Source organism: Rhinolophus sinicus, chromosome 2, assembly GCF_057876585.1.
Source record: "Rhinolophus sinicus isolate RSI-liver-muscle chromosome 2, RSI-T2T, whole genome shotgun sequence".
NCBI lineage: Eukaryota > Metazoa > Chordata > Mammalia > Chiroptera > Rhinolophidae > Rhinolophus > Rhinolophus sinicus.
In genome coordinates this window covers 6,592,334-6,606,767 of record NC_142502.1, presented here as the reverse complement: position 1 = coordinate 6,606,767, position 14,434 = coordinate 6,592,334, and the positions used below count along the sequence as shown (strand labels likewise).

Sequence of the window (14,434 nt, the reverse complement as noted above, 5' to 3'; positions counted from 1 at the left end):
AACAGAGAACACAGATGCCTCGCACATCCAACATAACCTCTTTGCTGTCCTTCAAGTTCAGGCCCTCCTTCCTCCTTCCAATCTTCCTAGAACTCACGAAAGGAGGGACCTTAAGGTGATTCAGTCCAGTGCTTCTCAAGTGCTGTCCCAACCTGTCTGCCTGGACCTCACACCCTCTACGGTCCTCAGCAAGAGAGGATACAGACGGGAGAATGCCTCATCTAACTTCCCTCCACCTCCACTTCCTTTTTTATTCATTGCTCAGTAATTTAAGTGACAATGAAAAGATTGAGCCCTTGAGGACATCCAGGCTGAGGAATGCAAAAATCCTAACAGTACTAGGGATATAAAGTCAGGTTCTAAATCAACAAAAGATCATTTCAAATTATTTCATGGGACCTGATAATCAAGGTCAGCATTGATTCTGAAGCCAGCATGAGAAAGGAAGGAGAGGGCCAGCGTTCAACCAAGATGGAGTGAGTGGTCTAGGAGCCCACTTATTCAAGATTGTGGCCTGGCCTTCAATGAGTGCTGGGTAAGCTGGCCCTTGCTACTATAGTGCAGAGAGAGCCAATCTTCCAAACAATCCTGAGTGCTTGGCACTTACTAGGCACTCAATAAGTAATTGTCCAATTAGTGAATGAACAAATGTATACCAGGTTTACAGTGGCCATGGTACTGCACAGGGTTTGAGGAACGTGAGGAAATCGTGGTAGAGGAAAACTGGAGAGCTGGTTGGGGTCACCAGAGCGTTGTTAGTTAAGGTAAATGAGCACAGATGCTTCCAGAGTGAGCTAAAAGGGATGAGGGGCTGGCTGTGTATTCTTGGTGGCTGATGCCTCTCCCGATTCCATAGGTATCCTGGCATCTGTCTGCGGTGGCCTCGTGATGCTTTTGCCTGAAACCAAAGGCATTGCCTTGCCAGAGACAGTGGATGATGTAGAAAAACTTGGCAGGTATCGTATGATATTCAGCACATCCTAAATAAAAGCAGTATTTCAAACCACTGGGGGTGGATGGTATGGAGAAAATTGAATACCCACGGGGAAAAATAATATTAAATCCCCATCTCACATCCTCAGCAAAAAATTCAAAGTAAGATGTAACAGGTTAACACAAAAAAAGCTATAAAAGAATATACATTATTTTTCACATACGGGTATGAAGCAATCTAAAGGAAACGGATTGATGAATTGACAAGCTAGAAATAACTTAAATGTGCATCAATAGGCAACTGATTGTGAAAATGATAATATAATGTGGATTATTATACAGAGATTAAAAGAATTGTGTAATGACATGGGAAGACTTCCAAGATTGAATACAAAGCAAAAAGTCACTAAACAACGTGGTATATAGTATTTATTTAAAACTAAAACCTATAGAAATTCCCCTCTGTAGCTGGATGGAAAGATAGATGATAGATGGATAACAGATGATAGACAGATGGATGATAGAGATAGATAAACAGAAAGAAGTAGGGGAAAGAGAGAGACAGAGATTGAATTTTGGAGAAGGGTGTCTAAATGGTGTGCAGGGAAAGTGAATATCCAACCAATATATAAATATGAAATATATTTTTGTTGTATCAACAAAAATTCTCATTACAAAAATTCTAATTTGCTTTGTTTGAAATATTTCTTTTAAAAGGTAGAAAGAGAGAATATGAATATAAGAGTTTGGAGGAAAATAACTAAAATAATAATATATACCCCCTGGGGATAGAAATGGATTAGAAAGTGGTGCGTTGAAGGGAAGATATTACTTTTATACTCTACAGACTTCTGTATTGTCTGATTTTAAAAAATTACAACACATGGTCTTGCATTATTTGTGTAATTTAAAAAACTTAACAACTAATTTAAAAAATAAAAAGCATTCTTTTAAATAATGGCCTAGAAATTAAGGGTGTAGATCTCTAAATTTAAAATAATGTATCAAAAATATTTATAAAAAGACTGTTACTGACCTCATGGCGGGTGTTTTCTTCCATTGTAGATTGGGAAGAGAGTAGAAACTGACTTATTTTTTTTAGGTACCTATGTGATTGATGGTTTCACGTATGTCATTTCATTTAATACTCAGAACAGGGCTGTCTAATACAAGTTCTTACCCTCACTTTTTCATGTACTAGGAAATCTATGTTTGGAAAGGTTTCCCAACTTCTACGTGCAGGACTAGGGTTGATATTGTCTGGTGCTCAGGTGTGACTCCGTTGCTTTGTGTAGTTTTATTATTTTATGCTGTATCCTACTTGATTATGAATTTTTCAAATAACGAGTATCTCCCTGATAGGATTGGAAATTTCTCTCTTCCTAGGTTCTTTGAGGTACCATCTCCCTCCTCAGAGGGAGGCAACCATTGCTAAGTGTCTCACGAGTATTTTACCAGACTTTAAAAATGTACGCCGTAATTTCATTGTATTTCACTGCCCTGTTTCTTGATGCTGTTTTGAAAAATAAGATTGATTAGTTATCCCGGAACTTTCCTAAGAAAGGCCTGTCGGTGTACTCAAAAGCAAACAGCAGTTCCTATCCTGGTGACAGATTTCTACCAGGACTGGCCAATCAGAGGACCTTTGTCTCATGATGTAACCCAGACACATTCTGTGCTTGTTTGGAAGTGAAGTGAGGAGTCCTGGCTTACTTCTCACCCAGAGCTTGACTTATATTTCACCCTAGAACAATCCAATCTGAAACTTGGGGTGAGCTGGGAGATTCTCCTTAAGCCCTGTCATTTTGTAAGCTAAAAGTAAGTCAAGAAAAGATATTTATAAATGGTATTAAAACTGTGTGAAGCCCTCTTGAGCGTTATTCCATGTTAAGGTCTTGCTTCATCCAGAAAGGAGAAACGTTTTGCTAATTGTATCATCACAGACATTTTCTTGGTTCATATCAGAGTCAGGGTGGGGGGTGCAGTCCTGCCACCCCAATCACAGAATTGTTAGGAGATCAGGAGAAAGGAGAATATTCCAGAAGTTTAAATGAAGCATTTTTTGTTCGTGTTATCAGCTCATTTCCAAACCATCTGTTACTCAATAGAAATTCATAGAGAAGTTATAAGCTGTAATGCTAATTAACCCCTGCTAAGGTCTGAAAACAGGTAAAAGATGAGCTCGGAGACGGTTATTTTCGTTACCTCTGAGTTGGGTTTTTATGAGAAGTTACACAGGACTGTATTTGATTGAAACCAACTCTGATATTGAGAAGTAACAAGAAGATTTTCTTCTAACTAGTTGAAGAATCTTTCATAAGGACTTCCTCTTTTCTCCCTTGCTTTGTTAGTCCACATTCCTATAAATGTCACCGGAAAAAGAAAAGCCCAGTTTCCAGCTCTCACCTGTGAGACCCCCCGCTGAAGATGAACGGGAGGACCTGCTCAGGCCCATCCCAAGGACCCGACGTGCCTTGCAGAGATGCGTGTGTGTCCACTTCAGCTGCAGAGATGCGTGTGTGTCCACTTCAGCTGCGTTACGCTGGGCAGCTCCAGGTGTTTTCAATACTTTACGAAGACATTCAAACTATGCAGAGTATGCTTATATAATTTTGGGTAAGAGGTTTTTTTTCTGACATTGGAGCAGTGTCTCTGACCATCGGTTACACACAGACCAGAGAAGCCCCCGCCCAATTCTCATGACAGCTCCTTCAAGAATGCAGGGTAAGGAACTGAGGACCTGGGAAGTGTACAGAAATGGGGTCATGTGACCTGATGCAGGGACGCAGGCCCTGGGCTGAGTGTCCTGGACATTCCTGGGAGGAGACAGACTGGGGAGGCTGTTCCGAGCCGTGGCCTTCTCTTCTCCCCTGGAGCTCCGGGAGCCCCCCAGCATCTGGGGCTGCAGGCATGCTCAGGCCTCGTTCCGTAAACAAGAACCAGTCTGCTGCTGTACGATTTGGGGATTTGGCTCCACTATTTATAAAATCAAGTTTGGTCCTGAGATGACTCGGGATAGTTTGGGCTGTCCTTTAGTGGGCACCTAGAGCCACACACTAGTAGTCAGGTCTTCACTGAACAAAACTCATGGGTTATGATCTCATGGGTCTTCAGATTTTAACCGGAAAGGGATATTTATGTTTGTGAGTTGGATTCTGTAACGGTACCCATGGTTAAGAGTGAAAAACGTGGACAGTTCTCATTCAATCTTGACACTTTTCTTTTCACTTGTTTGGGGAAGTAGCTTACACCTTAATTTGAAAGAAAGGTCAATCATATCCACGCTTAACAGAATTAGCAGAAACTTTCTAAGTGACTTCATAGATTTTAATAAGGGAACCGATCTTTCTTATTTGTTACTGAGACTTTTGAAATGTGGAGCTTAAACACAAACTTGCTATCTTTTTCTGACGTTTTCTATGCTATATTTGGTATATTTTCAGATTCAGTATATATCCTATTTAGAATTTTTTAATGAGTTATTTCATATGGACGGGCAAAATGCACACCAAAGGGAAATTTTGCCTATGAGGAAAAAAATTTCTATGTGAACACGGGGCATGTGCCGTGTATGCTAATTGTAAACTAAATTTAACAGGATGAGAATTTTTAAAGATTAAAATAACATGTAATCCTTAAAACACATCAGAATTGAACATGAGTGTTTTATTTTTCAATGACATCAACATGGCTCTCTGAGGATGTAACACTGTACTCACCCTTCATTCACACACACTTGCTTTTGGCTTTCTTTGCATTTCTCTTTACCGGAGGACGACTGCTGTTCCTGACACTATCACCTTTGAATTGTATGTTGAGTTGATATTTTGGTTCTGATAACAATAAAAAAAAATTTAAATTGTCAAGAAAAGTTATTTACCCTTTCTCTTCTTTTTGAACAGGTGTCACTGTAAAACACTATTTCCATGTGACATTGCGTACCGGGGCAGCCAATTAGTGATGGGGATTAAGGGGCTCAGCTTCCGTATATGTTTGTTGTTCCTCTACAGGCTCTTGGCACCATTCCTAGACCAAGTGACGCAGAATAACATTCAGACTCTTCGCTGGTCTTGTATTCCATTCCACTGCCCCGTGTACTTCCCGAGATACAACTCTCTGCCTAGTGTCCCCTGTGCGGGGCTAAAGCCAAGTTGTCAGTAACAGATTTCACTCCCAAGAATAAAATTTGTTCTCATGATGCCCCAGACACGTTGCAGCTTTGAAAACATTCATCTCAGTGCCAGAAATAGAGACATTAAAGATACGTGTCAAGCTGTCTTTCGCTGACAAAGTAAATATATGGGGCACTTACGAGGACTTTGCTGTGACGTCTTGGTTTCTTAGTCCTAGATGCAGCTATTCCTTATGAGAGAAAGTGAAATCTCTTAAGTCTGTTCGAGTTACACTATTTAAAATTGGTAGGATGCACGAAGACCATGAAAACAATGAAAATCAAAATAATTAAATCAAAGTAAGTACAGAGTTTATTTTCAACAAATGTCACAGCTGTGTTGCCTTATTATTGTAGAACCCAGCTGTCCACAGACGGGAAAAATTTATCCACAGTAATACTAAATAATGTTGAGGTTTGGCAGTAGATGGCAGTTAAGTACAGGGTCTTAGTTTGATTACTGTCAATTACTTCTGAGCATATACTAAATTCCCTACCCATGTTCCAGCATCTGGATACACTGATGCTTCACTCCGTCTCCCAACCAATTAATTATTTCTCATTGTTCTTTCAATCCAAGGAACATACGTTGAAACACGAACATAGACACCAGGCTTATTGGGGCGTGCACAGCCAAGACCCCAAGAAGTGACTCCTTGTAAAATGTATTTGTCCTTCTCGAAGCAAACCAGAGGCCCTCCACTGTCACCCTATACAGAGAGAGGGAAAAAATGTGAGGATTAAACAGCCATCCCTTTATTATGGGGTAGTCATCCTTCTATTTCCCAGCTGGAAACTTTCTAAGTATTTGAACATTCCTTTGCAATCAGAAAGGAATTATTAACATGTTATGGGAACATCTGCTGTGTTTCAGTACTTAGCAGAGTATACTCAACAAAACTATACCATTTATTGTTTGCTGGGGGAAAAAAACCCTTGTGAATACTGTACTCATCCCTTCCTGCCTTGGGTTTCTCTTAGGCAGTGTAACTCCAAGAACAATTGTAAAGGAGCAGTAGCTGGCCTTTGTCCTGTACCCTCTCCTTATGTCCTACTGGGAGGGACCCCAGAGTCCCATTCACCAGCACACTCCCCGGAAGGAAGGCGTGTGACCGTGGCAGTGATGGTACCTAACTACTGCCTTACAACCCATCCATTGGGAACTCAGTTCCTTAGATGGTCAGACTCAGCGTCGGGAGCAGACCTAAAGGGTTTCTGGACAGTATTCATACTGGGGCCTTTAGTTGGTAAATCCTCCTTGAATTTGACACGTTAGGGCTCAAATGTCTCAGGGCCCAGACAAGCCAGCACAAGGCTGCCGGGGATCTCTTCATTCTCTTCTTACCTGGCAACTGTCAGTGCCTCCAGCCAAGTGCCCAGCGCAAAGCTCAGTCGATTTGACTCTTCCATTCAGGTACTCATAGCGATTGCACACTTTATTTTCAATGACAGGCAGCTGGGCTTCCTTGAGGAGGCCAGCACCAAAGGTGCCTGTGTTTAAAAAGATTACAGAAATGGTTACTGGATGCAAAACATTCTCACCAGGAAAGTTCCAGAACAACATAGAAGCAATGACACAGCTCTTGTTTGTCCATGAGATTGGATAAAACAAAGAATTCCTAATACGACTTGAACTTTTTTTTTCTTTTTTACCTTGAGAGTATAAACATTATATAATATTTCGTGTTCCCTAGTCCTGGATTTAATAATCTGGCTTCTTTATCAGATTTGGGGGTTTATTTGTACTGTTATTTTTTGTTTCTTTTTTTTCAACTATAAAGAAATAATTTTTTATTTTGTAAAGAGAGATTGATAAATACAACTGCTACTATTTTTATATATTCTTTCAAGCTTTTTTATATGCTTCTTTTACGACTTATATCAGATTGCACAATTTTATACCCTGATTTTTTCACACAACATCCTATCATAAGGACTTTTTTTTACAATGTTGCAATCTTCATAATTATTATTTTAATGGGAGTTGACTGCTTGAGGGTATGGAGTTTCCCTTTGGGGTGAGGAGTGTAGTCTGGAAATAGTGGTGGTGATTGCACAACATTGTAAATGTACTAAATGCCACTGAATTGTACTCTTCAAAACAGTTAAAATAGCAAGTGTTATGTTATATGTATTTTACCACAACGTGAAAAAAGAAGAATAGCTGTCATCTACTGGGATTGACTTTATGTGGTGCATGTGATTTCTGCCTTTCACTGGTCCTGTGACATAGGCACGTTCGTCATTCTTGTTGCACAGTTAAGGAAACTGAGGCTAAGAGAGGGGGTACAGTTTGCTCAAGGTCACCCAGCAAGTAGGTAGGGCTGAGATTTGGACCTGGGTTTGTGACGTTGTGGCCCAGATTCTCCACTATCATGCGTATTGGCTCCTGCAGTTGCTTCCAATTTTGAAATCTTTGTTCATGCAGTTTATTCATGTTCCTTAATATTCTCTTAAGTTACCAGAAACTATACAGACATATTTATGGCCCCCCAAAATCACCAAATTATTTTCTAAAAGGGTATGAGAGTGTAAAATGTTACTAGAAAAAAAATGAATTCACCACACCCTCTGGGTATTTAATATTTTAAAAATATTTGCTAATATAATAGGTGGAAATTGTTCTAATTCATTTTCAACTTTACATTTCTCTTATAATTAGGGAGAGTAAACATTCTCCTGCGTGCTTGTTTTGCTCATTTCTTCTTCTTTATTTTTACTATGGCAAATTGAAATAGAATACTTGCAAAATCACCAGAGTAAATGCTGTTTTTCCACATGGACACACCCAGGTATGTCTCACAAATCATCCAGTTTTGCAAGTCCTGCTTTCACCAGAGTTTCGTAAAATCTTTGCTTTGCTAGCATGGAACAGCCAAGAGATGAGGTACCATCCCTTCTCCAAAGACTTTGAATAACTTGAATAATTGCCTTGAGTTCCGAAAACTTACACTCGTTCTGGACCTGACAGGAGGACGTAAGAGGACTGCCATTTGGAAAGGAGAGATTTGTCCCATCCCTGGCTGGGCAGAGCCACAGCAGACAAAGGGCCTGATCACAGGAGCCCTGGGCGGGGGTGCATTACTTGAATTGAGCAGATGTGTGGAGGGAGCAGCCTTCTCAAAAATGCATTCATTCAAGTGTCCTGCTCTTGCATTTTTTTTTCAGAGCAAGACAGACACGCTGATGATAGTGACAAATTCACTGATAGTTGACAGGAAGTTGATGTGGTCTGTGTGGAGATGCTGCCATCCTGTGGCCATGGTGGAAATGGCATTTCTGAGAGCGGAAAGGCTGGGGGTGACCTTGGGACCAGAAGCCCTAATGGGGCTGTGGAGATGGGAAGCAGGATCCTTGAAAACACCCTGTGATTGCTGATAAGGGGCTGATCAGAATGAGCCTTTGGCCTCGACAAAGGGTTACCTTGCTTTGGAATATCGAAGTCGGTGAAAGTCGAGAATGAAGGGGAGGGCGGGATAATTTCAACCTCTCACCAAGAGGCTGAGGACATTGACTGAGCTGATGTTATTGTTGACATACAAAAAATTGGTAAGCAGCCTGACTCATGTTTTGTGACTCCTGGTCCAATGAGTATACTGAGAATCATTTTCTCAGTAGACATTGATAGTGAGGCCAGGAGAGACTGGGGAGCCCACTGCAGGATGGTGGTTACAAAAGTGTGGACAGTGGGTGGACGGAGGAAACAGAGAATGGGCAGGGGGTCAGGCAGGTCTGAGTTCCCTCAGGGCTCAACTACAGACAGGTGATGTGATGCTGATTGATGGTGATGATGGTAATGATGGTGATGATGATGGTGATAATGGTGGGGGTGATGATGGTGATGATGGTGGGGAGTGATGACGGTGATGATGGTAGTGATGGTGATGATGATGGTGATGATGATGGTGGGGGTGATGATGATGGTGATGGTGGTGGGGGTGATGATGATGATGGTGATGATGGTAGTGATGGCGACTATGATGGTGACAATGGTGGGGGGTGATGATGATGATGGTTGGGGGTGACGATGATGGTGGTGGTAGTGATGGTTGTCGTCATATAATAGGCAGAGGAGCTGCTGAAATACCATCTCTAAAGTAGTGAGTACTTCATATGCATTATCTTAATGCTCACAATGACCTTATTAGGTGGTACAGGTGAGGACACGGAGGTGTAGATTAAATCACTTCCTAATGTCACATGGAAAACATAGGCAAGTCAGGAAGGGGATGGACCTCATTCACTGATGAAAATTTTTTCATGTAGGCTGTAGGTCCAAATTGATTCATTATGTGAGTCATGGAATTTATCTCACCTTGGGTTTCTCCCCAGCCCGTGATGTAACACACCGTCCGGTCAGCAACCACATAATTTGGGGGTGGCAGACAAGCTGGGATGACCTTATTAGTGATGGAAGCAGGGCTGAAAGGAAAACATTAAAAGTGACATCTGCCTGTCCTGCTAGGAGACTTCTGCCATTCATCTGTTAGTCACGCCCAACAAGATGCCACCTGCCCCGAAGCCCCAGAACCCTCCGAGCTGGCATTTCCTTGACCCACTGGCACTGTTCCATGTAGAAAATAACGTTTCACCCTCACATTTGCCTATAGTATCATATGAGTTAAACATATATAATATTTTGTTTAAAAGGTGGCAGTTGTGGACAAGAAAGTAGAAGTGGGAGTAGGGATTACGAGGACTCACTTTTTGTGTGTGTGTGTGGTTAAATGCTTTTTTTTATTTTTTAAATTTATTGGGGTGACAATTGTTAGTAAAATGACATAGATTTCAGGTGTACAATTCTGTATTACATCATCTATAAATCCCATTGTGTGTTCACCACCCAGAGTCAGTTCTCCTTCCATCACCATGTATTTGATCCCCCTTACCCTCATCTCCCACCCCCCACCCCCCTTACCCTTTGGTAACCACTAAACTATTGTCTGTGGAGGACTCACTTTTTATGCTTATTGTGCTCACTGTTGCGACTTTACAGCATGTGCATGCTTTCCTGTCATTTAAAGGGGCTTCAATTAGTAGATGGAACGTCTAGCTAGAAAATTCTATCATGAGGCTTTAATAACAGCCGATGCATCATGTGATCATGAGCAAGTCACTCCATCTTTTGAGGCCTTGGTTTCCTCATCTGTCAATGTTACAACACCCTGGTGGGAGGAATCCAATAAAATGCTAGACATACCAAATCACAGACGCCTGGAAACCAGCACCTCGCATAAGCAAAATGATACTGTTTTCCAAGGAACCTTCTTGTGCTGTAGAGTTCTAAGGCACCTTCAACATCAGAACTTTCATGTGTAAACTTGATTCCATTTTAGCAAGTTCCAGAGGAAAACAGATTGGAGATGAGAAATGCCCTGATCTGATTAAGAATCATCATTGCCACCAACTTTGAAGCAGACACACCTTCTCGGAGTCACCGGAATAGACCCAGCCTCTCACATAGCGTGACCGTCACTCTATAGGTCCCCCTCATAGACCACTAATGCCTTAGACTCTGGGGATGTGGAGGCATCGGGTGGGTTCTCTAAAGCGCAAATGTGTCAATCTAGCAGAGAACACTTGTAGAAGCCCAAATTAACAAAATTATTTGTTCGAGCTACCAGATTCCCCCTGATGGCCCTCAGGGGACCACGGGAAAGGAGGGGAATCAGCTACTTTTTAAGGCAAAGCCAAGAAGGCCTTTTCTTTCCTTTCTAGAGGACTTCCAAACATCCCAGGAAGTCAGTCCTCAGTTTACTGACCCAGAAAACTTGTGAAGTGTTTCTGACCAAACCCAGCAGAGGAGAAGTCAGAGGCCTGACCGCTGGCCTTATGCCAGCCTGGCCCATCCTCCTCACCGCCAGCATCATCCTGATCCATCAGACACAGCTGCTGTGCTCCACATGCCATGTTGACAGTCCCAAACATGCCTATTCTCCAAATAGCTGTCTATTTGTTTTGCTGTCTCCAATTGGGACCCATTTCCAAATGTTGCTAACTTTAAGTGATATAAGCAAATTTATCATTTTGCCAAGCTTAATATAAAAACACCATTTCAACAGGAAAAATAAAACCAAAGGTAAGAAGAAGAAGAGTTTGCATTTGTGAATTGTGTGTGTGAGCATATGTGTGTTTCCACTGTGGGTTTTTAAGTGCTTTGAAATGCGTCATCTCATTTGATTCCCCCAAACGTATTACCATGTGGAAAGGAGAACTGTCAACCTGGAAGAACTGAATAACCCTCTGATTGTGAATGTATATTAGCTGACTGGTGAACATTAAGTGCGAGCATTTGAGGAGTAACCGTGTACATCGTGTTTCTACTCACTCTTTTTCCACATGAGGAAACTGAGTCCTGGCACCTTTTTCAAGACCGAAGCCCTGGGTATTTCATAGCCTGGACAGTGACCCCCCTGCCCCCCGCCAGCACAGCCCTGTTACAGGTTGTAAACCCCAGGCAGAAACAACTGTGTTCCCTTATCTTAGGGTACAAACTGTGGGAGTGGGTACCTGCTCAGCTTCAGCAGGGCAATATCCGCCCGGGTGGGCTCCAAGAACAGCTTTGACACTTCTATCTCCTGAACATCTGCTTCCAGGCGTGTCTCTCGATGTGCACCCAGGATAACCTTGTATGATGAAGGCCTTGAGGACCTAGAAGAGACGGGGACGTTAGCACCAAAATACTGGCCAGCCTCTTCATCAGGGGCCCTTCTGAGCCGTAAATATCATCAAGTCCTCCCCAGACACTTGGCTACCCACAGTCCGTTTCCTGAGCGGCAAGAAGGGAAGTTCATGATTTACCTGAACCTGGCCATTAAGGAATGTTCTCAGGGTGCCTTTGATCAATGGAACCAACACTGAAGTCAACACAAAGACAGGCACCCATGTCCGGGGAGCCTCAGGGGGACCAATGCCTATCACAGAACGAGTCTGCCCTGCCAATTAGCCAGGCTCATAAACCCACCTGAGCTAGGTCTTTCTTCTTCACTTCTCTCTAGAAACATTCTTATTCAATGGCCCTGGCAATTCTGCCTCAGGCTTCTTCACATCCACTCCCTGGTCCCTAGTGTCACTGCCATAGAAGAAAAGGAAGGAGGGAACAGGAAAGGATGGAAGTCTTTCAAACAAGTCCTCTTGTCAGTTGTCTCCTAAACATACCTCTCCAAGCAGTGGGCAGCAGTCAACACCCACTCCGGGGAAATTAAAGTGCCTCCACAAAAGTGCTTCCCAAATCTAGGAGGAAAACATGCCATGATTTTAGTTCCAATCTGATTGTTTTTTGTACAGAAAGCCAGAAAGAAGTGTTCACTCGATTCTGATAATGTTGATAGTCTCAAAGGAAAGGCTACCAGCCTATTACCAGGATGATAAGAACTGTGAGTTGTGCTTCAGTCGTGGATTTTCCAGAAGGTCCCATCCATCACTCTCTTTGAGGTGGCTGTGAGAGGCCCAGGCACAGCCTGTCCACCGGACAGCTAAGCCATGTGGCTCCAACAACAGGAAGCCTCCATCCATGGCTGTGACCGGTTAGCCCTGGACTTTAACAGAAGTAACCAGGCAAAAGACATTCTCTTGAGGTCTCTTCCATTTCTTTTTGACATGATCTCTGCAAGACCTCATATGAGTCATTTGTCAGGAAGCTACATGTGATCCTGAATAGCTAAGATTCATGGGAGTCCACTGATTTTACCTAGAAAATTCTCTTTTTGGGGGGATGGCTCCTAAATCATTTACTTTACAGGACTGTTTAGGCGTGTGGTAGCTCATAAAAATGGTGCAAGCCGTTCTGAAGTAAATCGTCATTAATGGAAGGCAAATAGTAAGTTTGCAATAGTGGGCGTATTCATGCAGAGGATGGAATACATTGCTTCTGGAAATGTTGTTACCTTGTCCTAAGGCTGATTTGCCAGGGCCAGGAATGTGGGTTGGCCACACACCCACCTACGACCCTTCCCGGACATTTCTTCGGCTCCACCTTGGGCTTTCCACAATCAAATGAAGAGGGCGCTGTGGCACAAAGTGGGAAAAAGAACCGCATTTGAAGAAGTGAATGGTAGCAATTCTATCATACAACTCAAGACAAATTAATATCTCATGGCCAGAGCACTGAATTGTTGACCTCTTCAAAGCCCACACTAATAGTAAGATCATAAGCATCTTTTGGAATACTTTTTTCTAAGTTTCAAAAGTAGCAGTAGACAATGTAGAATCCTTTCCTTTCAAGAAAATGTAAGTACTTTCTTACTATTTGGTGGAGGGGAGTGGTTAGGCATTAGAATGAGAGCTTTTTTGAGAGGCCCTTGACTGACACAAGTTGTTATTCTGACCTGATGTAATATAACTAGAACAGTATATATTATTATACCCACCACCACTATCACCACCACCATCATCATCATCACCACTGAACTATGTAAAGTTTACTAAAAACCATAGTTGTCATTCCTGTTGAAAGAAACTAAGGGTATTCTTTACTGGGAGTCTCTGTGTGCGCACGTACATACATAGGGATGTGTATGTGGTTCTATGTAGCAAGGATAACTGTCCTAAACTGAAATATTGCCTTCTCTTGGCCAACTTCAGGACTGCTCTTCCAGGAGCCTCCAAAGACTCACCAATGCCCTGGGTACAACTTACATTCACCTGCCTGTACCTCTCTCTTTACCTCCTACCTACTTCCCCTCTTCACTGAGTCTGCAGGGGTCCCGGAGAATAGGGCTAGTATCCATCTTTGGTAGCACCCACTAATGCCTAGAATAGTTCAGGGCTCCAAAGGGGTGTTCACAAAATGCCTCTCTGTTGCCTGGATCCCTTTAAGATCTTCAGAAATATGACTGTAAGTCATTGTTAATAACAATACCACAAGGGGAATTTCTTTCAGTCTTAATCAGCCAGAGATTCTACCCTCTACTGAATCTGGAACCTGAACTTTCCAAATAACTTTCCATTTATCGTGGCCTCTTCTGAGAATCTATACATAGAAGTCCTTTTTAAAAAACAAAACAAAAGCAAAACAAAAAATAAACAGGAAGTCATGTAGTGTAACGAAATCCTACTCTCGAATACTGAGCTTAAAGTCTGTGATAGTGCCTTACGTAGAGTAGACTTACATAAATATAATAAGAAAAGAATAACTACAGAGATTATGGTACCCCTGGTCTGTCATTCAGAACAAAATAGAAAGTTTCTGTTTATTTTTACTTATTATTTGTACCAAAAGTTTCTCTTTAGTTTTACTTATTATTTGTACCAAATGTACCATATTATTTTTACTTATTATTTGTAAAAAAAATGAGTTATTAAAATCATTCGAAAAAGAAATTTATGAAT

General features: G+C 41.9%; 2 protein-coding genes across 2 annotated transcripts in view; one reads left to right on the top strand and one right to left on the bottom strand.

Annotated features, from left to right (window-relative positions):
- Window positions 1-4,804, top strand: part of SLC22A3 (solute carrier family 22 member 3) — an 85,706-nt gene extending 80,902 nt beyond the window's left edge. Inside the window, exons 10-11 of the mRNA XM_019749772.3 lie at window positions 857-956; window positions 3,285-4,804. Coding sequence (XP_019605331.2) covers window positions 857-956; window positions 3,285-3,345 — 161 coding nt within the window. The 3' untranslated portion in view covers window positions 3,346-4,804. The remainder of the gene's footprint in view (window positions 1-856; window positions 957-3,284) is intronic.
- Window positions 4,805-5,394: 590 nt separating this feature from the next.
- PLG (plasminogen) overlaps window positions 5,395-14,434 on the bottom strand; it is a 35,481-nt gene continuing 26,441 nt past the window's right edge. The window contains exons 14-19 of the mRNA XM_019749760.3: window positions 12,991-13,111; window positions 12,263-12,337; window positions 11,615-11,755; window positions 9,420-9,526; window positions 6,450-6,595; window positions 5,395-5,814 (exon numbers count right to left, since the gene is read on the bottom strand). Coding sequence (XP_019605319.2) covers window positions 5,653-5,814; window positions 6,450-6,595; window positions 9,420-9,526; window positions 11,615-11,755; window positions 12,263-12,337; window positions 12,991-13,111 — 752 coding nt within the window. The 3' untranslated portion in view covers window positions 5,395-5,652. The remainder of the gene's footprint in view (window positions 5,815-6,449; window positions 6,596-9,419; window positions 9,527-11,614; window positions 11,756-12,262; window positions 12,338-12,990; window positions 13,112-14,434) is intronic.